We start from the raw sequence: 25,176 nt of genomic DNA, 5'->3' as shown, positions 1-25,176 counted from the left end.
TGATAGAGGGAAGAAGAATATGAAAAGGGAAAGAGACTCAAAAGGTAGATAGATAGAGGTACAGCTGGCTTCACTGTGGCCCCATTGTTTTCAGTGTGGGCCCACTTTCAGGTTTTTTTTTTTTTTTTCTGTCATAATCAAATTTAAATCAAAGAATTTGGCACAAATGTTTCTCATTCTAACTACTTGTACTCATGTTTATTATGTTGTGGATTAAATTTTATTATATTGTTTCATAACAAGATGAATAGTGTTTTCTTTATATATCCCACAAAAATAAGAATAAGTTTTGCATATGTTTATTATTTTCATATTAGATTACATGATATTTTGTTTGTTTGTTGTTGATATTGTCAAATATTCAAATCGACAAACGTATTGCATTTGATGTATTTATTTATTGGTCTGGTCGCAAATCTTAATTAATCTATTAATAGTGAAGGTGCTCGAATAATAAAGCAAACTTCAGTCATCTTAAATTGATATAATTCATAAATAATATGTGTTAAGACTATACATATGTGTAATACTTGTTTAAAAAGTACTATTTTGCAACAATCTCATACTTATTTAAGTTCTTTCCACTTAATTACATATGTTTCAAAATTAAATTATGAGATAATGAAGACCAATAATATGAATGGCATTGTGGCAAAAAGTATAGCTAGAGACTTCTCTAACAACACGTAAGATCTTAGGTAACGAGTTCGAGTTATATAAATTTTTTTTTAAAAAAAAGTTAATAGAAACACATGTTCCTCGTATGTGATAGAATTTGGATTAGTTGACTCAATAAGTAATTCCAAATATCAAATGATTGATAGAAAAGAAAAAGGATATTGTGTAATTGCGATCAACTTCCTTGCACGCATATATAAGATAATTAGAGACATGAGAAGGATATTATATATTAGCATGGTTCAAAAAATATGTAATTCTTCTTATTTGTGAACTATTGCATAGAAGCAAATTTCCTTCATGCGCATGAGAAGATTAGTGACTATGGATTTCTCTAAGATTTCCAAAAAAATAAAAAAAGGATAGTCCAATATACAAAATATATGTGTTTATGCAGAGTTCATAAAAGAATTCCACTTCAAAAGAGTATAATATAGGTAGTTTACTCTTAACACACACATCACTAGTTAATTTTGTAGTTTAAATTCATCACTCATGAATATACAAAATAATTTTATCGTTATTTTAAAACTCCGATACAAAACTACAAATTTGCGTTGGAAACCCCCATAAAGATTGCATAGCTGGAAAACAATAGTTGAGGCTAAGCTAGTGATTATAGTGTGGCTCAAAATATATATAGTACAAGTTGATCATAGGCCATAATAGTTTTATGGAATTAATTGATCTCTTTACAACTGGATCCTCTTGTTTTTTGTTACCACTTTCTTGGAGTAATTTAACACTTTGATTTATTACTTCAAAAAACTATGACATAGAAATTTGTTATTTAAATCTGTAATTCTGTGTCATACACTACATATATGATGATGCTTGTGTATTTCTATGGACATCTCATACTTAGCTGGCTAAAATTATGGTTTTTATTCCTATGCTTCTATACACTAGCCGCTATTTTCATTGATAATTCCAAAATAGTGTACAAAGGGTCGTTATAATATTGTTTATTTGAACATTGAAATAAGTTATTTAAGGCCTTGTTGGAGGGGCGGAGCTAGGTAGATTTGAGAGGGTTCATTCGAAATTTTCTTTAATTGATGTAAAATTATATTATTTGTATATGGTTAAAATTATTTTTTATGTATATATAGTAGTTATCTTTAATTGATGTAAAATAATATTATTTGTACATGGTTAAAATTATTTTTTATGTATATATAGTAGTTAGCAGATGTTTGTTCATATTTGAGTCCCTTCAATGAAAATTTTGACTCCTCATAAGTCATTAACAAATGTCTTGAAAAAAGCAAATATATTTGTTGATCCGTCCACTTTTACTTGTTCACTATACTAGAAATACATGCCAATGTTTTACTTATTCAGTTTGAAGAATTAAGAGATAATTTATCACTTAGTTTCTAATTTACACTTCTTATCAACTATAGTCATTTTTCAAAACATTAAATTATATTTAAAGATTGATATAGTAATAAAATTGTCATTTATTCATTGTTTCTTAAAAAAATATGTCAAGTCAATACTGAACAAGTTTGCAAGATGTTAGATTCAACTTTCTGACCACACAATGGTTAATTATGAACACGTATGTATTAGTACGTCCCAAAGTTAACAAGTAAATAATGGCCCTTACATTGGTTTGATAATTGATAAACTTTGTTAAATTATATGAATAGAAGTGCACAACATATTCAAATTCAAAATCTTATTTTTTAGCTGTTTCAAGAAAAGAAAAAATCTCTGTGTTTTTACGAACTTTTAAATTCTAATATTCCACGTGACATATTTCCTAAATCCACTTCAAATGGACAAATCCAATCTAATACACAAGGTTATATTGGCTTAACCAACTTCACTTAACCAATGTTTGCAGCGATATAGTGGTTGACAAAACAAGTGATCTCTGAAGTGTTTTTTTTAATTTATTCGAAACATCCAGGAAAACCTGCAGCCGCTACCTTTCTAATGTGCACTGGGAAGTATCTCGAAGTTACTAACTCAATCTCCTATCCCCACTGGACACATGAGAATAGTGAAGTGCTTGAAGAAATTCCAACGAAAATGTTGAAATCGGAGAGGGGAGGGAGATCTGTCATTTACTTCGTGAAGAACCTGACCACCTTTCATTTATTTTTGAAGAATACAGTTTCTTAAATTAACATTACAAAGGAAAGAAGACAAAGAAAACGAAGTTGCAGAGTCATCTCTGGTTGAAGACGCCCTGCCAGATCTAATCTGTTGCAAGCACCGTCTATCATAAATAGTCTGAAACACTAACCTGCAAAACAAAAGCAAATATATACACTAAGGTAACCCAGAAATGATCTCAATGCAGCTGAAAGAACTTCAACTTTAGTCCATCTAATACGTCAAGTAAAGAAATGTACACTGTTATGTTAACATATGAACAGGTCCACTACTGGTGGGGAAATACCAGTTGATGAATCATATGAGCTTATACAACACTAGGATGAAGGATACAGTCTGAAACGAGATTTTAATGGAATTATCATCTTTTGTGGTCATCTCATTGAACAACTCTCACATACTATTCCAATTGTGATTTACCATTGTTGTCCAGTGAAATAATCTATCAAGAGCACCTCTGAATTCCATACAAGTAAATGCAAGGACTGCATACATGCAATATCACATTGGTAGAGTAAATTCTCAAATGAGTTCCCAATCTTCAGACTTACCAAAAACAAAAGAGGATTACACAAGCTCTAGGACAAGGGCTGAGGCACCTCCTCCTCCATTGCAAACACCAGCAGCTCCATATTTGCCATTTTTCTGTCTCAACACCTGCAAACATTGCAGTGGGAAAATAGATGTGAAACAAACATCAAAGGACGATAGATTCTCAATATTCATGAACAGAAGACAAGATCATATTAGGACATTAGAAGTTACAATCGTTGAATTTAAAACCCCAAATGTTGCACGTACCCCGAGAAGTGTAACCAATATACGAGCTCCACTGCATCCAAGAGGATGCCCCAAAGATACAGCCCCACCGTGTACATTAACTTTTTCCTGAGTGAACAAGCAAAAGGTTACTTCATCAGTTCATTGTCAGGATCATTCTGTGCTTGTTCCACACTATAAAAGTACCGCAGACCAAGTTACGACTTAATGTGATCTTGTCCTTGTTCCATTTTCATATAAAGCATATAATCCAAAATAGTTTTCTTTCGTTAATATATCCCGACTGAGAGTGTCAAAGCTAAAGAGATTAACAAATTTTGCATCTCAAGATTAATAAGCATATAGGATAGATAGAGCACTCACTGGATTAAGACCAAGCAGCTTTTGATTTGCAAGAGATACCACCTGCAAGCAAGGTCTGTTAAGGAGGGTGCTCACACATATGAAACAAGCTAGTTCAAAAGAAGTAGGTAAGAGCGCATACAGCAAAGGCTTCATTTATTTCATAGTAATCAATTTGAGAAGCCTCTAAGCTAGCACTTTTGATAGCTTTGGGAATTGCTAGAGCAGGTGCAGTTGTGAATAATTCAGGTTCCTGCAAGATTAAATTTAGATGAGAACATCAAGAGCGTAAGTTTAACCACCAGATATGGAAAGTAAAAAGGTAATAACCATTAGTACTCCAAAATCTTACATAAGGAGTGGCTAAACTCTATTCTCAAATTCATAGATATAAAGTACCTGAGCAGCATCCGCGTAACCTGAGATCTTTCCAATAACATTTAATCCTAGTTTTATAGCCTTCTCTCCGCTTACTAAGACCAATGCAGCAGCACCATCACTGAAAATGAAAGATTTCTCTTGTCAATAAATTTTATTGGAAAAGAAAAACGAAGAATCTCTTGAAGTTATCATATTCTGATTTCCTGTTTCAACTTTTCAATAGGGAACAATAAGGAGCAACTTCAACAGCCAGTTCTTATCATGTTTCACTGAACTATTCACATTTCAGGTGAAAGATGTTCTTAAACAGCATAGTCGATGACCTAACTAACTTAGATCCCACTATAGACGCAAAGTGTAAAAAAATACTTTTTACAAATGAACCAGAAATGTTAAGATATAATTGTAACTGTATTCAACAAATCTTTTTCAGCTATTGTTTGGGATGCAGTACTTCCAGAGAGAGAAAGTTAGTGCAAGTAAATTTCAGAGTAGTTGACCAAGATTGTAGAAGTAGGAAATGCATTTATTGGTTAGGTTAACAAAAAGTTCTTGTTAAACATGTGAAAACAAGAAATACAGAACATGGTAGAAAATTAAGTCCACGAACCTTATGCTAGAAGCGTTACCAGCAGTAACAGTACCATCTTTATCCTTAAAACTTGGTCGGAGTTTTCTCAATTTTGCACCATCAAACTGGCAAGAAGAACACAGAAATTATGAGTGATGAAGGCAGGAGACTGTAGGCAGTATAAATGCACGTGCCTATATCATAACATCTTTTAAGTATCAAAGAAGTAAATTCATATATCTAATCCTTTTAGTACTTGGAAGGCACAAATATGAAGGTCAAAATAACTAGTCAGAATATTCTCTTCATCCCCTTCAATAAGAAACTACAGTGATTAGAAGTTGCATTTAGCTTCATTTTCTAGCTATTCTACTTTACTTCCCATATGGGAAGTAGGTATGAGAGTGGCAAAATTAAGTCTCCAAGAGCGCTTCAAGAGAAGAAGTAGAGGAGACCATACATGTATGGTAATAATTTTGCTTTGACTAATAAAATGTCATATTAATGTACTCACCTTTCCTAGACCGTCATCCTTATCAACAATAATGGATGGCTTTCCTCTTCCTCCAGGCACCTCAACCTGAGCATTATCAGAATTCATTAGAACCGTAAAATAAACGAACTGCAAAGAACTTGCTTTATTTGAGTATGAAAAAATATCTAGAGACCAAGTGCTAATAACTTTTACCGGTACAATCTCCCATGCGAAAGCACCAGCTTCCTGAGCAGCAATTCCACGTTCAAAACTCTGAACTGCATAATCATCCTGCATATATAAGAGAGACATAAGTGCTTGACTCCTTCAGGCTTCAGAAAATAGAAGACTTCAGCAAATCTACATAGCGGATAGCTGAAAACTAAGAGAAAACAGAATGATGATTCACTTTGGTTTCCAGATGTGCGTGTGGCAAACAAGTGGAACAGGGAATAGAAAATCAAAATGGTTCAACTTTGCATAGAAATAATGACACAGCCTTAGGAAAGAGCGGACCACATGTATCCCAATCGTTATTGTTTCTCATAGAAGCTTCAACAAATGGTGGTATCATTTACTAAACATCAAAAGAACCAAAAACAAAGATAAGGAGGAATTGGTATGTAAGTATAAATTAGATAAACCAAGAGTAGAAAAAGCTTTGGTATGTGGAATTAAAGTCAGAGCCAAACTTGCAGCACGATGCAAATTAAAGAAAAACAAATATGTATATAAAGACAAACCTGCTCCTCTCTTGTAATTTTATGATTTGCAGCACATGTTTCTGCACAAACTCCCATACCACAATCCTTATAAACATCAGTCAAACCATCTTTAAGCATTCCATCAACTAGACTATCATGTCCAAGACGAGATCCCTTCCTGTGATTATGGCATTGATCAATGAAGGGTAGTGATAAAACAGAATTGAAGAACAATATTAACTAATCAGAACTTTTGTAGTGGAAAAAAATAGAAGTGACCAGCGAAACAAGTCTACTGTACTCCGAACAATACATTAACCATATAAAACTCAGTGGGGAGAGATCTAAAAAATTATGTCTGATGGGGAACAGATCATAAAACTCAACGGAGCGAGATCTAAAAATGTATGGCTGATGAGGAACAGATCATAAACGGGTTTAGGTGGAAGCATGAATAATAAGAAGTGATGACAGCTGGTTAACAGGAATATGAGCTGGCTTTGTAATTGTTGATTAAGAATGTTAAGAACTTGCAATTTCGGAACAGCACATGTACACTGTTGAAGCACAAAAAGAAAGGTTCGAAGTTGTAGACATATTATAAAATGTGCCTTGGGAAAGTCGCAAGAAAACAACACCACTCTTCCTAAAGTGTGTGACTCGAAAACATATCATTTTGTATCACTATCCTTCTTTACTAAGGGAGACTGAGGGGATTCTTAAAAGAAATTGTATTATCACAGTGGTTCAACTTTTGAAGAACGCAAACCTTGCTTCTGCAATATATTTGGGAACATTGGACATGCTTTCCATTCCACCAGCCACAACCACCTCATTGATGCCCAACTGGATACTTTGAGCTGCAAGCATAGTTGCTGCAAAGCCAAAAAAAATTATATATTGTCAAAAAACAAATACCTCTTTCACTCTCATAACAGTTATTAAAGGGGACAGATGTCTCCAGGAAATAAATACAACAGGAAGGTGCATACCTTTCAAGCCAGATGCACAAACTTTGTTCACAGTCGTGCAAACCACCGTATTGGGTAGTCCTGCACCCAATGCGGCTTGCCTAGCCGGAGCCTGTCCCAGGTTTGCACTGAGGACATTTCCAAAGAAGACTTCTTCTACTAGTGATGGATCAACATTTGCTTTCTTAAGAGCACCTAAAGTTCAACCAACAGACAGATTAATTGAAACTCAATGAAATTATTAATGCCAGTCAATTGGGTTTTCTATGATGAAATAACTATGCAGCAATAGCTAGAGTCCTACCCTCAATGGCTATTGATCCAAGTTTTGTAGCTGGCAACGAGGAAAGAGAACCAAGGAAGCTCCCCATTGGAGTACGGGCAACACCAACAATGCAAACATCTGTTTACATTAAAGCACAAATAATGAGCAATTATCAAACACCAACAATGAAAACATCTGTTCACATCAAAGCACAAATAATGAGCAATTATCAGAAAGCACAGTTTGGAAAAGCTTTTTCACGACATAGCAAACCAAAATCTAGAAAAAACCAACATACAACTATACTGCACCAATTTATCTGATAAAAGACATCAAAAGAAAGGATAAGAGACGCCAAACTCAATGAAATACTGTTTTTGACAATGTAGACAATATCAATCAATCATCTGAGCCTCAGTAGGTTGTCTGAGTCTTTTGTAGTGGGAATAACAGCAGAAAATTTATGGTTTTGAAAAGTAGAAAAATGTGCTACCAGTTTTGGACTCTCCCTTTTACATAAAATAACAGTAAGAAGAGCATTCCACTCTAAAGGTTTCAACTAGAGATTATGTTTTAAGTAACTGAAACTACAAGTTAACCTTGCAATGTGCATTTGAAGCTTTTGCATTTCGTGAACAAATATCCAACTGACCATACAAAATCAAGACTTTCCAAATGAAATCCACATATATGAGCGAAAACCAAAGTCAGATTCAACAGTGTCTCATGGTAAGACTGACTTATGGAAATGCTCACACTTTCAGTTTGTTAGGAATGTTGAAAATACGAGACAAATAAAAGAGATTATTTTTCCTCTTTATCTAACAAAGACAATATCCTCCAAATAGAAAGCAACTGCTTATTTCCTAATGTCCATCTACAGAAAACTACTTTTTAATGATTCTTTTTTATAATTGAAAATTTTAATGAAAAAATCATACACAAAAATGGACAAAACACTAAGTTCTTGCTTAAGCATAAAAAGGTTGTTCTTTCCATGAGAATTGCCATGGGACCAAAGAACACCCCTGCTACTAATAAATGGTCACCATGAAAATCAAATTTGCATAGATCATAGTGCTGGCTCATACAGGAAGCATCAACAAATCAACTGGCTATCTTTACATCCAATAAAGATTCTAGGCTAGGTGCTAAGAGAGCATAAGTTGTTACCTCTAGGCTTGATGGTATCTGCTGCTGCTGGAGCCATTGTGAATATGTATGAAAATGGATGTCTGTTTCATTCAAAACTAATCAGGGGTCTCTTTCTATCAACAAAAGAAATCACAATACCACCAATAGAAAAAAATTGTATGACCCAAATATCACCTAAATTTCATAGTATATATCAAATCATAGCAAAGCAAAAAGCATGAGCAATGAAAAACTTAGCCTTAAGCCCTCAACTACAACACATCTACTATACTATCTTTCCCAAAGATATTTTCATAGATTAATCAGCACCATCAAGTCATTTCAATGAGAAAGAAAACTAGATAAACACTATAAGCCAAAAAATGTGAATTTGTCTTAAAATAATATTTTTTTTCTAATTCCTTGATACAAGCTCCACGAGTAACATTTCACCTAGATTGGGTCCTCCCCTCCCTCAACACAACTCATCTTCATCCCCACCACCCCACACCTCTACCCCTAACCCACCTCACACAGTGTTTGTCTAAGTTAGAAGCAAATAATTTTTAAGAAAAATATTTTTTTACACAAAAAACTACTAAGAAACCCAGCTATTTTCCTGAAAAACATTTTTCGTGGAAAATATTTTTCATGTAAAACAATTTCCTTCGCACCGAACAGGCGTAAATGAAACTTGAGAAATAGCGCTCATCAAACAAATGACTATTGGAAATGAATATTGAAACAGAAACAGTGACAATATGCGATCTAGAAAATGCTCAAATGATTCACTAAATACTGTAAATCCATAAACCAATATACGCCTCACCTGATTCGCTCACAGATCTAAACTAGAAAAAAAAATCAAATTTCTAGCATGAACTTGCATGGAATTTAGAAAGTAAAATCCAACACACAAAAAAAATGAGATGGAAACAGAGAAATGCTGTTTGGTAGAGTGATTATCAATTGAAATACCTCAGAAGGTGAAGGAGATTTCGATGGAGCAGAGCACAAAGAAACTGAGTGAAAGCTGAATGTGCATTTTACAGGGAAGAAGAGGACTATTTATAGATAACCCGGTGACCGGCCGGTCTATTCTGTTCCTAGACCGGCTTTATTGACTCACATCATCCATTTCACTTTTGGTTTAAAAATATGTAGTTTTATATTTTATAATAATTATTACTACTAATTAGTTTTAAAATTATTTTAATTTGAGAAAAAAACTTAAATATGTCATTAAATTTTGAGAAAAAATTTATTTATGCTTTCCTTATAAGTTTAGCTCATCTATATCGTTTTCGTATAGTTCTAATTTTGTAAAACTAATTTTTGCATGTAGTTAATTATAGTTCAGTCATGCTATTTATTAAAATATTTTTAAAATAAAAATTATTATCAAAATTTTAAAAAAAATACTCATATATGTTATTTATTAGAAAAAACTTAATTTATATAAATTATTTTAGTTAACAAATAATGACAAAGACGTGAAAGTGATGGAGAATTGGTAGGTGGGGTGTTTTTAGAGATAGGAGGCTGCAGAGGCGGACACATGTGAAATAAATATTAAAGGTGAGTGTCAGTTATAAAATTTATTTCTTCCCACATTATATATTTATTTATTTTTAAAAAATTATTTTGTTTCCCAGAAAAAAAACAAAAAATATTTTGCAATAATATTTTTCTCTCTACCAAACAAATTGTTGTTTAATTTTTTTTATAACGAAATAGAAGGTTTTTTTTTTTTTTCATTTTTACATTTTTTCTAAATTTTATTTTTGAGGGAATCTGAGAGAAATATTTTCCAAGTGCTGTTTGTAATTTAAGTGCAGTACAGAGTTAATGTTACAGTTGCACGTGAAGTTTGGAAGGTACTCTGCCATGATTGACTCAAAAATAATAATAAAAAATTATACCCAACACAAAATACTTTCACAAAGACAAAGAAGGGGATTTTTCATTTGGGAATTTCCTTTTCGTTTCATATTAGTTGATCATTACAGTAAGTAAATTTGATTTTACATTGAAAAGTTCTATAGATACTCTCTTTGAATATGAAATTGTTTTTGTTAGAAAGTATTTTATCCTTAATATAGAACTTTTCAATGTAAATTCAGAATTAATCAAATCATAATGTGAATATTTAATATCGAAAGAAAAAAAAACTTAAGTAGACTCACATCGATATAAATTTTAGTGGGATGATTGGGATTTTTCCCTTATTAATTAAAGATTTAAAATCTGGAAAAAAAAATCCTCTTAAAATAAAAAAATATATTTTATAATATATAAATTTCACACAGAAAACATCGAATATGTAAGTGATGTACCAGCCACTCTAGGGAGATGTCTGCTAAAATACTCATTTAATATAATTATATTAAGGTGTTGGAATTTGAAAATAATGTAAATAAACTATAGTTTTGATAATGTTTTATATTATTTAATTCACGTGTCAAATATTGTTATGTACCACTGCCAAACCCACAACAGACAGTTAGAGCGCCCTTGTTGACTTTAATCAGTCTAAATGGGCTGCTATAATGCTATTATAACANTTTAAAATAAAAATTATTATCAAAATTTAAAACAAATACTCATATATGTTATTTATTAGAAAAACTTAATTTATATAGGTTATTTCAGTTAACAAATAATGATAGAGATGTGAAAGTGATGGAGAATTGGTAGGTGGGGTGTTTTTAGTGATAGGAGGCTGCAGAGGCGGACATCGATATGAATTTTAGTGGGATGATTGGGATTTTTCCCTTGTTAGATTTAAAATCTGAAAAAAATCCTCTTAAAATCAAAAAATATATTTTATAATATATAAATTTAAATTTAATCGAACACCGATAGAAAAAAAAAATATTTAAAAAATGTATAGTTAATCTCACACAGAAAACATCGAATATGTAAGTGATGTACCAACCACTCTAGGGAGATGTCTGCTAAAATACTCATTTAATATAATTATATTAAGGTGTTGGAATTTGAAAATAATGTAAATAAACTATAGTTTTGATAATGTTTTATATTATTTAATTCACGTGTCAGATATTGTTATGTACCACTGCCAAACCCACAACAGACAGTTAGAGCGCCCTTGTTGACTTTAATCAGTCTAAATGGGCTGCTATAATGCTATTATAACATAGCATTTAATTTTGAACTAAAGAAAACAAATTATTTGATCTATTGATTTTGTTTTTGGTGTTTTAAGTGCTCAAATAAACTTATGCTTTTTCCCTATTGTTTTGTATTTAAATGTGCTGAGTTATACACTTATGAATAGATTGATACGTGGATGAGGTGAAATATTTCATAATTAAGTTTGGGATAAAATATATATTGTGATTGGTTGACGGTATAAATTTATTTCATGATATATTTCATCTTCCTTCCTCCGTCTCCTTTTAGTTGTCATATTACGTTTTTCGAAAGTCAATTTGACTAATTTTTAAATAAATTAGATTATATTAAATTAATATTTTAAACTTAAAATTTAAATATCCAAAAATTGTACGAAAAATACTATAAAGTGTAATTTTTTGCAAATCGATATGATGAAAAAAATATCGTAAAATATTAATCAAAAATTTTATCGTTTGACTCTAAAAAAAAATTATAACAAATAAAGAGAGATGAAGGGAGTATCTCATTCAACTTGAAATTCTTTTATCCCTTCTTCAAAATAAGATATTCCATCCCATCATATATTATACTTTTCTAGGGTCATCTTAGTGCATATGAATAAAATAAATTTCTTTGACTTATACAAGCACAAGTGTAAATAACATCACAACTTATTATAATGGTGCGGTTATATTAACACAAAGTAGTACTACTTTAGTGGAGAAAAATCAAAAATGTCAAATCTCATTAGTCATAAGTCAAACAAATGGAAGGGAGTAAAGAATAAGTAGTGATAACTGATTTTTAAAAAAAGGTTCACTTTAAGAGTCTCATGTTAGTGTGCATTTTAATATTAGAAATAAAAATATTAAGTGCATGATAATTAATAGGCATAAAGTGAAGAATGGTATTATTATTTTTTATAATTTTTACAACTATAATGACATGCTCTTCTCATTATCTCCCACTAATTTTCAGATGACTATTTACATTTTGATATTATTTGTAGAAGAAAGCTGAGAAATACTATATTTTGAGGTTAGTGTAGTGAAGAGAGAATTGAGACAAAGATATTTCAAGTCTCTAGCTTATTCACTATAGAAAAGAAAGCAAGTTTATGTTGAAGGAATGTATTATTATGGTGAAGCTTTAGATACATTAACTAATTCGAAATTGTTTAAGTTATATGTCGTTATTGGATTGTTATATCCTGAAGAATATAAGTCAAGAGTAGTACTGTTAGATCAATTTAAATTATATTGCAGTGGACTTGAATCTCTATTAAAAAAGGAAAAAAGTGTGCAGAATAACAAACATTTAAATGATATTAAATGATATAGCTACTATTTTGGAAAAGTGTGCTTTGTAGCTATAGTTTCTCCAAATCTTGCTATTTGTTTAATTTGCATAATTCGCCTAAAATTGTGTAATTCGTCTGATTGCATAAATTAGAATTTTGTATAATTCGGTTTCTAATTGTATAAATCCAGAATTTGTATATGATTGCCCTAGCTATTTGTATATGATTTATGAAAAATTCACAATAAATTACCCTGTTTGTATATTCTCAAGCGAAATATATAAACAGAGTTCTGAAAAAATTCCTAAATGTATAAATACATAGTGTATATACCCTATTTGTATATTTGCAAGCGAAATATACAAACGCAACCTCCATAGCAAATGAAACTATAGCTATAGAATGCAACTATATAAACTATAGCTATAGAACCTTATTATGTTTATTATGTTAAATTTTCTCTTTTAAAAATGTGATATTCGCGCCTCAACCTAAAAATTTATTTGTTTTTATTCTATTTATTTTGAATGGTACTTTATGGTATATTTCCCAAAAAGTAAAAAAACATAGATGACAATTCAACATAGCAAATTAGTAAATACCTAAATATCCCTTTGATTATCTACCAAAAAAATGGTGATAAAGTAAATCAACAAACGATCACTTGAAAAAGATAGGTGCATATGTAGAGAAAAGATAGGAAATAAAGATATTAATAGGTTAATAATTAAGTTTTAAAGAAATTAGCCATCTTAACAATGTACTTAGGTCAATTATAATTTTAAGCCATTATACTTTTATTTTTTTGGGAGGAAGGTCCTAGGTGGAAATGTGTGCAATAAGAAGAAATACTATTACAATATAACAATTATGAAAAATTACTTAAATACACAACACTTCGTTACCTATTCTCAATATTTCTCTATTCTTTTACTAAAATACAAAAACCCCTTATTTTCCCCCAATTCAACTTAACCGAATACTTTATTAGTTTAAGTATTCCGCCCGTTATTAATTAAAGTATCTGCACTGCTATATTATGCATCCGCCCGTTAATTAAGTATTCGTGCTGCTAACAACTTAATAATTTAAGTATCCGCCCGTTATTAATTAAAGTATCCGCACTGTTATATTATGCATCCGCCTGTTAATTAAGTATCTGTGTTGCTAACAACTTAATAATTTAAGTATCCGCCCGTTATTAATTAAAGTATCCGCGTTGCTATATTAAGTATCCACACTGCTATATTATGTATCCGAAAAACACTAAAAAAAGGAATTTTTGGTAATTAATGAAAGAGTAGGGAAAGGAAATAATTTTTTTCTTATACTATGTTATTTGCCTAATTTTTACTAACAATTAACCCAAGTACATTGCCAAAATGGGCCAATTTTTTTAATAACTTTAGTCACTAACTTATTAATATCTCTATTTCCCGTCTTTTCTCTACACACCCAAAACACACATTCTCTCTCTACTATATATATTTTCGCGAATTTTATTCTCTGTCCATCTTTAAATTTCTCAAATATGATTTATTATTATTATTATAGAAATTCGTTAATAGCAAAGTCGTTGGCGATTTCTATAATGAAAGCTGACTATATTGCAGCTGTGTTAGGGACATTAATAAACTAATTTATTTATTTTACTTGTGTTGGAGTGAAATGAATGATCCCACACATATATATATATGTATATAGTCGAGTGATAGATAATGACGAAGAAGTTTACATATTTATTCAGTGGTTATCACTGTTATTGAAGTTCTCTTTTTTAAAAAAATAATATTCCCACTTAGCATTTAGTGTCTGCATTGGAGCCACGACTAAATTTGATCATGCACTGTAGGGTCCATTTCGGGGGTGGTACTCCCAACAAAAATTTTCTCTATACATTATTGAAGTTGTGAAGTACTATTGACATTTCGTTGGAGCCATCGACAGTCATTTATTAAAGCTTGAAGCTTCAAAATCTGAAATGTGGATTTTCGCAAATAACTTTCGTTTCAAATTGTTATTTTTGCAAAAGATCGATTACATATTAAGAAGTCGAAATATAAATTTTGGGTGATTTGGTGTAGTTTTAGATGTGTTTTTGGATGAATCACATGCATAAATTTAAGGAAGAAGACAAAGTCTATTTTTTTTCTTTTGTATAGTAATGTATAATATCACATGTTATTGTATATATGTGTACTAGTTTCACGGTACGTGCGTTGCACGTGTGTATGGTATACATAGTATATGATGTTGTAAAATATAATTAATATTACTAAATTAAAGCTTTTAAGTAAATAATTATAATTGAAAGAACATAGAACAAGTGTTTTTAAATTATTAATATATATTGTCATAGAGTTATTTGTATTTTGAGATCAAAATGACTAGATATCATTAAAACATAAAATACATTAAAAGTTTAAATATGAGAGAAAGAGACATTTCTTTAATAATATTATTTCTTACTTCACTCAATTTTGTAAACAAATCTAACCAACAAAATAGAATAAAATGTCCATTCAAAAAATGTCATCAATAGCCTTTCCTCTTGAGGTTATGAACATAAATGATGTACATCATTTAAGTACAAATTTTGTCTTAAATATTCATACTTGAAATTTAGTATGCGCATGACACTAATAAGGTTTACCATAAGTATTTCAATATTTTATCTTTTATGTAACATATCTTTTACAAAATATTATTACTCAATTAATATTTGAGTAAGGCTATCATAGAGAGGTAATTTTTACCAAAAAAAGTGTACTCGGTTGTTATTTTGAATGATGGTTATATATATTTCAGTAGAATAATTTAATTTTAATATATGAATAACATCACTTATGGTGAAAAATATTTCATTTAATTAAGTTTCTATCCTATTATTGTGGAATTGTAGTCTTCTCCTTTTTTCTGCCGCATGCATAGTATCTTATAGAAGTTGTATCATGATATAAAATATTTAATTTTTTCAATAGTAAAATTTAAAGTATTATTTATAGAATCATTAATTTGATTTAAGATCACTTTATGATCAATCACTATTTTCTTATCTATTTTTATATAGCTAGTAAGGAGTATATCTTGTGACATAAAGAAAAATTATATGGAACAATACATAGTCAATGAAGAGGGAAGATGAAAATATATGTTCATACTATATTCACTCTAGTGTTCCATTTGATTTAAAAAGGTATCTATTTTCAATATAATAAAATTAATTAAATTAATAAATGAGAAAATGGTCAAATACCCCCCAATCTATATTCAGATTTTCAACTACACATTTATACTTCACAGGGGTCCTATTGCCCCAAAACTATTTTAAAATGGATTAAATACCCCCTTAAAACGTGATAACCAGCCATCTGCCTTGTGGTGAGGCACACGCGCTTGACACGTGTGTTTCACCAATTAAACTTTTTTAAAAAAGCTTTCTCTCCTTCTTCTTCAATCTTTTTGCAGCCCTAATTTTTTTTTTTTGTGAAAGCTTGATTTGGAGAAAATATTAGGGAATAATTGTGGGTCTTTTTTTATTTTTTTTTATCTTCCTCACAGGGTGAATTCGTCGGGCCTCCATCCTTTTCACCATTGTCGTATGAGAAATCGTTGCCATCACCTCCACCTCCATCTTTATCATTTTTCTCAAATTTGATCCAAAATCTTTTGGGATGATATAAATATATGTAAATATATCTACAATTTATTTGGGTTGAATGATTTTGCAAGAGTATTACATCAGTTTGAAAATTTGTTTTGAATCAACAATAAAGAGTTCGGTAAAAATGGTGGTGGCAGCAACGACTATGGCGGTGGCAGCACCTGTTTAGGGGTGGGGAATGATGGAAATATTTGTTTTATATTGCTATGGAGAAGAAAGAAAATAAATAAGAAAGATAAATAATTAAAAATACATATATTTGTTGAAAAAAGATATTAAAAATAAAGTTTTAGTAATAGTTTTTGATGTTCACTCTCTCAAAGAGAGTGAAATACACTCACATTGCCAACTAAGCCTTTAGGGAGTTAATTATTATAGTTATAAATAGTCCAGGGTGGTAGGACTTTCGGAAAGTTAAAATGTGTAGTTGAAAATCTGGATATAGATTAGGGGGGCTTTTGACCATTTTCTCTTAATAAATAAATTAAATTGAGTATTTTTAATTGGGGGTATTATAGTAATTCAACATTCAAGTCTGATAGTTCATGTTTTTAAGGTAGTATAGATAAATATCTCTTAGAGTTTTGTATAATATTGTATATTTAGGGTATAATACTGTATATCAGGTTTAAAAACGTTTTTGTAAAAACTTAAAATATGAAAATTATGTATGTTATTGTATATTAAATATATAAAGTTCAATACCGAATTGTGTTTTGACTAAAGATTTGTAAGGTAAGTTTTAAACTATTCTTTTACCATGTAAATTAGTTAATTATATATTTCTGATTTTTTTTCCAAATCCAAACTCTAGCTTTATAATTTTTGTAATTTCTCACTATTCTGAGTAAATAGAAGATATGTATATGCTTAACCAACATGAGTTGTGGTACAATGATAAATTGCTTCAGTCTTAACTAGAGTTCTAGGGTTTACACACCTCGATAGATCATGCAGTGAACTATTCAAATTAAATTGGAGCTTTAATGTGCACTCCAAATCAGGGGCGGACCTATATGTCGCCGAGGGGTTCACCCGAACCCACTTGGCACTTGGCAAAAAATATATTGTATATTTAAGATACTTTTAAAACTTTTTATGTCCATATATTGATTTTGAACCTCATAAATATAAGATTAGAAGTTGATTAAGTGGTTGAGGGATTCAAAACTCAACTTAGATCCCAAGATCAAATCTTAGGCACTACTCTCGCAATCCAACCGAAAAATCAAAAGAAAGAAAGAAACATATGTTTGGTGTGTCAGCTATTTTTCTTTTATAATTGGGTGGCGGCTCTTCATATTTTCCCGGGCGAAAATGGACGCATGAATATGAGTGGAGACACCATAACTCTGCATTGACAAAGCTCTCTTTCTCCATAAAAGCAGGTAAGTCATCTCTGTTCTTTGTAATAAATCTCCATCTCGTTTGTTTATATGAACTTGTTGCTGCTGTTCTCCTATCTCCTAGGGTTCTACACTTAAAAAGGGGTAAATTTGGGTTGGAGTAGTATTTTTCCATTGGGGAGTGAGAACATAGTTGATAAATTTACGTTACTCTAAATCATCATTTGGATTTTGATTAGCATTTGAACTCTCAAGCTTGTTCAATCGTAAAAACAAAAACAAAAACAAAAAACGAAAAAAAAAGGAGAAGTGACTTCTTCGGTGATTTGTGTTTCTACTTGTTTTTTGTTGTTGAGTTAAACCCACATCTGATTAGTATAATTTGTGTGTTTCTATTTTCAATTTAATGTGAAAGTTTTAACCGAGATTAGCAAATAACTGCACCGGAGAGAGGTGGGTTAAGCACCATGAGGTCTATCAGGTTCAATTTCCAGCATAGACAAAACACTTGGTGATTTCTTCCCGTCTGTTCTAGCCTTGGTAGACAGAGTTATCTTGTTACTGGTGGGAGGTGACATGTATATATCTTGTGGAATTAATTGAGTTGCATGCAAGCTCGCATGGATACTACTATTATAAAATAATAATATTAGCAAATAACTAGTTGGTATCAAGATGTATAAAGAAGAGTTGTGGTAGGTTGATAAAAAAATAGATGTTGGATCTAAGTCAACTCCAAAAGCTAGCTATTGTCCAAGATCATTTAAACCTTGTCTCACAAATGTGGGACTCCAACAACCCCGGGGAGCCAACATTGGAAATAATGAATTGGGATGAGTATAACTATGATATCATGGTAAAGAATGGGTTATGGGCTTAACTCAACCCCAAAATCTAGCTCATGAGGGGAAGATTACCCAAGACCAAATAAGGAGACCGAGAAGTCCTTGTCCCACCGATGTGAGACTCCAAATTGAAGGATATTGATAAGGCGTAGCTAATTGATATTACTGAAGCTTATACAATTTAGGTGTAACTTCAGAATAAATGAATTTCTGTTTTAAATTAATAAGTGATTACTGGTGTTTTAAATGATGATTACTCAACTTGACTCTTCAAAAAATAAAATGTGTTACATGATTTTTTATGGATAGATAAACAGTAGAAGGAATTGATACAGGATCATTAGCCACCACTTTCAAGTGACCTTTGTTGTGGATCCCATACTTCCATCTTCACCTTTGGACATTTTTAACTTAAGAATGTGTATGTTATAGTCAATGGAATTTAATTACTTCATTCAGACTGGTGTGTGGTACAATCTTTTAAACTTAATAAATCACACAAAAGTAGTGTTTTATCGAGGGATTGACTCTTCATCTTCTTAAGCGCACTCACCTAAAAATGGATGAACACAAGTAGTGGTACTTCATATAGTTTTTCCAAAATAGTCTTAAAAATTGACCATGCCCATGTCAAATCCATAATGGAGTTCGGTACTCATATCATGTCACATTTCATGCAATATATTTGTTCTTTGGATAAAATCCCACAGAGAAACTGTCTGAAATAGAAGAAAGTTGAAGAAAAGAACCTTCAATTTGAGCAAATTTTGATACTGTACCCACATATGAAATGTGATATCTTGTATGCTTCAACCTTCTAATTTGATTAATCTCAAGTGCAGTTTATGAACTTGAAATGACTAACGGAAAGCGGAAAACACTCCATGACTTCTTTCCTGGATCTGGTATTCTTCTTCTCGTTTGCTTGATTTACTTGTATTCCACTGTCATATCTCCCACTCTCATAATGTAAGTGTTGCTACACATTAACATGTCATTTGGTGCGCATAGTAGTTATGTGAATAAATAATCCAAGATTTTTTTTGCTGTGAATAAAACTAGAAGTGATTATTATTCAGTGAATAGTCTAGGAGTTATTATGTGGTGAATAGTAATACATGGAATATAATGTTGGGATTACTTACTTTAAGTACACTTTTGTCTTTAAATACTTTTATCTTTGTATTGCTAACAAGTTTATTTTTCACATTCTATCTTGTATAAATTAATATAACAATTCGCATAACTTGATGCGACTATTATTTAATATCGTCAGCCATTAGATTAGTTATGCGGCGATTGTTTTTTTTCTTATACAGTCAACCAAAAACTGCATAAGTTATTCAGATTATTTTCCTAATTTGCCACCCAAATACTATTATTTTATATGGAACGTTATGCTTGCATTATTTTTCATTATCTCTCCAACCAAATAGCCTGTAAAGTGGTTCTTTATTTTGCTTTCCAGATGTATCAAGGAAGGGGAAAAGTCATGAATGTGGACCAAGAAATGCAAATCTTAGGGATGAGAGCAGTACTAATATTGGGGAGGAGCAGGTTATCTTTGAAGAAACAGCTTATCGTGGTTTGGCAAAGTTTTTCTGTCAATCCGGTACACCTCCAAAGTCGGTAGAAGATAGGTACTTCAAACAATTAATAAGTTATCTTAATCCTAAATTTCGTCCTTCATCTGCCATTCTCTCACGGTATTGCTTGAAATTGTATGATGAAGAGAAAGCAAAAGTTAAAGAAATTTTGAGAAGCTTGAATGGACGAGTTAGCCTCTCAGTTGAGAGGCTAAAATATAACAAATTCAATGACTTTGGCTACTGCTCTACCTCAGATTTTGGAGGATCTTTTTCTGATTTCATTTGCTTAAGAGTTCATTTCATTGACGAAGACTGGAAGCTAAGAAGTTGGGTTGTTAGTTTTAGGTCTCTTGATGCGTATGGAGATTATGTTGGTGAGACGATTCAGTGTCTTTCAGATTTTGGTATTGAAGATAAAATATGTGCTGTCACTGTGCATAGTTATCTGGACTTTGATGAGATTGTTGATGTCATTAAAAGTACACTTCTTGAAAAGAAAAGACTCCAGCTAGATGGACAATTTTTTCGTGTATCTTGTAATGCAGACATTTTTAGTTCAATGGTGAAAAAAGCATTTGGGATGATAGAGGATATAATCAGTGACATTCGTCTCATAGTATTTTGGGGCAAATCACTACCAGTGTGGAATGTGACATTTCATAAACTACAGGAAGCATTGGAATTAGAGGCCAAAGGAGAATACTTGAAAAAAGATGATTATAAGGATTTTGATATACCTTCTCCCCAAGAGTGGGAAAAAGTTAAGGGAGTATGTAAACTTGTAGGACATGTCTATACTGCAGCAGAAGTGTTATTTATGGAAAGACGACCCAGTGCAGGCCTTTACTTCCACAATCTTAATAAGCTTCGATTTAATCTGATGAAAGATTCTGTGAGTTCAGATGAATTTGCTAGAAATTTAGCCAATATTATGCTGAAAAAGTTTGGCAAGTATTGGACACATATGTATTTGGTGTTGGCTCTAACTACTATTATGGATCCACGCTACAAAGTGAAGTACTTAGAGTTCTGTTTCTTGAAGTATGAACGTAATGATCTTTTACCGCTATCATCTATTTTGGAGGCCATCCAAAGGCTTTTCGATGACTATGTGGTGCACAGGTCCTCAATGGAGTATCCTATGAGCGATTCAGATTCTGATACGGGTGAAGATCTCATTTCTGATGAATTTGGTACGAGTGAAGATCTCCTTGAGCCAATGGAAGTTGTTAATGATCCTAGTTTTGGATTTGACTGTTCAGATGAGTTTAGCAAATTCATCCAAACAACTAGTCAGCCACCAAAGTCAGAACTTGATTGCTATCTGGAAGAACCTATTGTGCCTTGGACCAAGAACTTTGATGTGCTGAGTTGGTGGAAAGCTGCAAGTCCCCGATATCCTGTCCTATCAAAGTTGGCTCGTGATCTTTTGTCAATACAATTGTCTCTTGTTACAGGCTATGATTCTTATTACACTGATTTGCGTGAACCTGATAGAGATATGACATCCGTGGAGCCAGATTTAGTGAACGCCTTGATGTCTACTAAAAGCTGGTTTGATAAACAGCGTCGCAATGCGGTAATCACTGATTCTTCTGTTCTGTGACATTCGTTTCTTCCATTATTTAATTCTTGGTAATTGAGTGCTAGAAGTGGATACAAATGACTTAATTATTAAGCAGATATGTATATCTAACCTATTCTCTTTTGTGCTACATGTAGACTTCTAGCTCACTTTAAAATGTGGGTTTTCTTCTTTAAGTTGTTGTGCAAGTCAGTGGATTGAGACTAGAACTTTGTGTAGTTACCAGTAGGGCCATTATGGTATTATATCATATTTTTTGTTAAAGAAAAAGAAGGAAACCATTTTCTCAAATTGCAACCAAGTAATAGGTGAAAGAGAAAATGTTGAATCAGCTTAACACTTTTGAACTTTGGTACGTATAATGATGATCCAACTCGGTCCTAGACTCCTAGTTGCTGACAGGAAAAGTGGGCTGATGATCTATGAGAAGCCCTTTGAGGGTCTGTCTCTCTTCCTTCAGAGTTGACTGATGATGTTGACTAGTGATGAGCTTAGTCATTGTGAACTCAGATCTCTTGCTGCTTCTTTTTTGACTCAAAAAGGGACAACAGATTTTGATAACCATGCCCAATTAGCTCCCACCTGCTTGCGGTCCGGTGGTCCTCAATCCTTGTGGGGAAAATTAACTCCAAAGCACTGTGGATGAGCAAAAGACAATATGATTGAATAAAGTCTAGATGAGCCAGAGGATTAGACCCTGATGTTCATATCAATTATGTGTCTGGGTCCTCTATATGGTTTTTGTAGCTATAGGGTGGTTGCTTTTGGTAAGTCTAACAATTTTTTATAGCTGCATTTATGGGTTGACCCTTAACGGAGATAACAGGTGTATAGGTAATCAATTCTTCGACTCGCGATAGACTGATAGTTGACGTTGATGAGACTTGTGATGGCATGAGAACAGTATAGGTATCTCTGTCATGTGGTGTGCATTTGGTCTTTGAAATGGTGGGTTAAGATGCTGCTCGTGCTCCTGTTCCTTGTGCTAGATAGGGTTAGGATGGTTGCTTGATAGTGAGCTTCAATCTTCCTAGCTGGGTCGTGCTCTTCTCATAGTATTCTCTCTTATTAGTAGGCCGAATTAAGGACTAGACTTGTAGGGTTCGAAGGTTTGTTATTTGAACTGGTCCAAACTTAGTGTTAACCCCTTTCTATCTTCCTCTCATTCAGGCTTAGCAGCTTACAGTTTGGTATTAAATTCCATCAATCATCCTTTCATTTGATACAGAACATAAGCAAAAACTGTTGTGATATTCACATAGCAATGACTAATACATACAGAGTTTTGAGGACAAAGATTAACTGTTACTTGTTAGGTGACTGGAAGTGAGTGAAAAGAGCTGCTCTTAGGCTACAGACCAGGAGTATCCAATAAGTTGTACAGAGTGGCGGTGGCCTTGCCAAGTTTATTGTTGAACTGAACATGCAATCACCTAGAGCAGGCAAAGAGACAATATTTCATTGGTCAAAATAGAAACTTGAAAGTGAAAAAGCTCAATGGTTGTTTGGTTGATTATTCTGGCTTTCAAGTGACTCCAATGGCTGAAATAGCATGTGGATGTGGAAGAGTTTAAGTGTCAAACCCGGGGGATGCCCTTCTGCCTTACTGCTTCACATCAAAGGCAGAAGTTGATTGCATGTTGCAGGGGTCACCGGAGGTGGATGCTCCTACTTCTTGACTGCTAGTTGTTTACAGCATTTATTCACGCTTGAAGAGGAAGAAGAGGATTTAGGTGACAAGTGTGGATGAATAGCTATCCACCTGTGGTACTTAGATTTTTTCCATCATTTTAGATATCTCTTCCATGTACATAGACATCAATCTTAGCCCGGTAGATACATAGAGTATAAAAACATTGTGAATGACAAGGACAAGTTATCAAGCTCGGTGTTGGTTGAAGATGGAGAGATCTACAATTGTGCACTGTTTTTGCTGAATAAGGAACTGAGCTGGTTCTAAATCCTAGCTATTTCTTGTTCAGTCGATACAATAAACAGCCTTAGATGGTAGAGATCAGAAACATATTGAAGATGTGGAGTTAAATTCGGCAATGGCAAACTCTATCCTCAAAGACCAGCGTGGTTAGAGCAGAGAGTATAGCTTTGCGCTTGCGTTTATGGAGTTCTGTTGAGGATCAGGCTGACTTCTAAATTTTCTTGCATGTAAATTTTCATGCTGAAGGACAGAAAAATTCACTTTCTGCTTATTACATTCAGCCCTTTTCTTCTCCAAATGAAAAACGTCCTCTTCATTTTGCATTGCAAAAGAAGTCATGATGCCCAATAGTTCCTTACAACATCACATGAGGTGGTTTTGTTGAAATCCTTTTTATCTGCTGAATTTAACCTTCTATTTTTCTTCTTTCGTGAAGAACCACGAGGCATTTTATATTTACCCCAAAACTGAGCATGGGCCATATTTAGTATTCTGAATAACCTTATATGTTGTATTATAAAGCTTCCACCTCCCAGTCCTGATGTGCGTTTTCTTTTCCCACCGCAAGCATCATATAGTTAAAAGTAAAACTTGTATTCAATTATCATAGCATCATTCTTCTAATTGTTGCACAATCTGCTGGTTGATGGTTTTAATTCTAAAGTCTGGCATTTTCTGACATCTCTTTCTTTTTCCTCTGCAATTCACTCTCATGGATATTGTACTGACTCAACTCTGGCTATCATGCAGATGAAAGCTGAGGTGCAGAATAATTGATTTTGAGAGTTCACTTTTTTTTTGCTGGAAGTTTGAGATTTCTAGAAGACATGATCAGGATCACCAACTAGCCAGAATCTTTTATGGGATGTACATACACATATATAGTAGAAATCTACCTAATCTACTGTGATCATGCTAGCTACTCGTTGTATATTATTGTAGCTACTTCTTTTGGCCGGATATTTAGATAGGCATAGAATCTTTGTTTCTTCAAACGTTGAGTGAAGTCAATAGTGTTCATAGGGAGAATATCCGATAATCTAAAGGATGAATATGAACTTATCTTCCTCTGGTATCTGAATTATGCTAATGTTGTTTTATCTTAAACTTCTGTTGGATCTTCATGACTGGAATTGCTCACTCATTGCTATGGGCAAAAATAGCCCTTTTGAGTTTGTCATGCAAAAGTGATTTATAAGAAGATCTATCCACCTGAGCTGTTTGTTGAAATAAGCATTGAGCCTTTTTGTTCTAGCAATACCATGGGGCGTTGGCTCATATTAAATCACTTAGCCATAAATCCAACGAAAATTTGATTTTATTACTTTAGACCCCACTTTGT

General features: G+C 32.5%; 2 protein-coding genes across 2 annotated transcripts; one reads left to right on the top strand and one right to left on the bottom strand.

Annotated features, from left to right (window-relative positions):
- Positions 1-2,721: 2,721 nt before the first annotated feature.
- Positions 2,722-9,539, bottom strand: LOC125877013 (acetyl-CoA acetyltransferase, cytosolic 1-like). The gene is made up of 15 exons (XM_049558316.1): positions 9,407-9,539; positions 8,468-8,529; positions 7,334-7,432; positions 7,051-7,224; positions 6,828-6,933; positions 6,098-6,236; positions 5,568-5,645; positions 5,394-5,459; positions 4,919-5,004; positions 4,327-4,426; positions 4,070-4,180; positions 3,949-3,990; positions 3,607-3,693; positions 3,357-3,462; positions 2,722-2,935 (listed from the first exon to the last, which is right to left on the bottom strand). Exons 2-14 carry the CDS (start codon positions 8,502-8,504, stop codon positions 3,373-3,375), a joined length of 1,215 nt encoding a protein of 404 aa, XP_049414273.1. The 5' UTR covers positions 8,505-8,529; positions 9,407-9,539; the 3' UTR covers positions 2,722-2,935; positions 3,357-3,372.
- An 8,254-nt stretch (positions 9,540-17,793) lies between these two features.
- On the top strand, positions 17,794-24,921 carry LOC125877008 (zinc finger BED domain-containing protein RICESLEEPER 1-like). Its single transcript, XM_049558312.1, has 4 exons — positions 17,794-17,921; positions 19,567-19,629; positions 20,193-21,892; positions 24,585-24,921. The coding sequence occupies exons 2-4, from the start codon at positions 19,581-19,583 to the stop codon at positions 24,609-24,611; spliced, it is 1,776 nt and encodes a 591-aa protein (XP_049414269.1). The 5' UTR covers positions 17,794-17,921; positions 19,567-19,580; the 3' UTR covers positions 24,612-24,921.
- The last annotated feature ends 255 nt before the right edge of the window (positions 24,922-25,176 follow it).

Source organism: Solanum stenotomum, chromosome 9, assembly GCF_019186545.1.
Source record: "Solanum stenotomum isolate F172 chromosome 9, ASM1918654v1, whole genome shotgun sequence".
NCBI lineage: Eukaryota > Viridiplantae > Streptophyta > Magnoliopsida > Solanales > Solanaceae > Solanum > Solanum stenotomum.
This window is presented reverse-complemented; position numbering and strand designations above follow the sequence as displayed.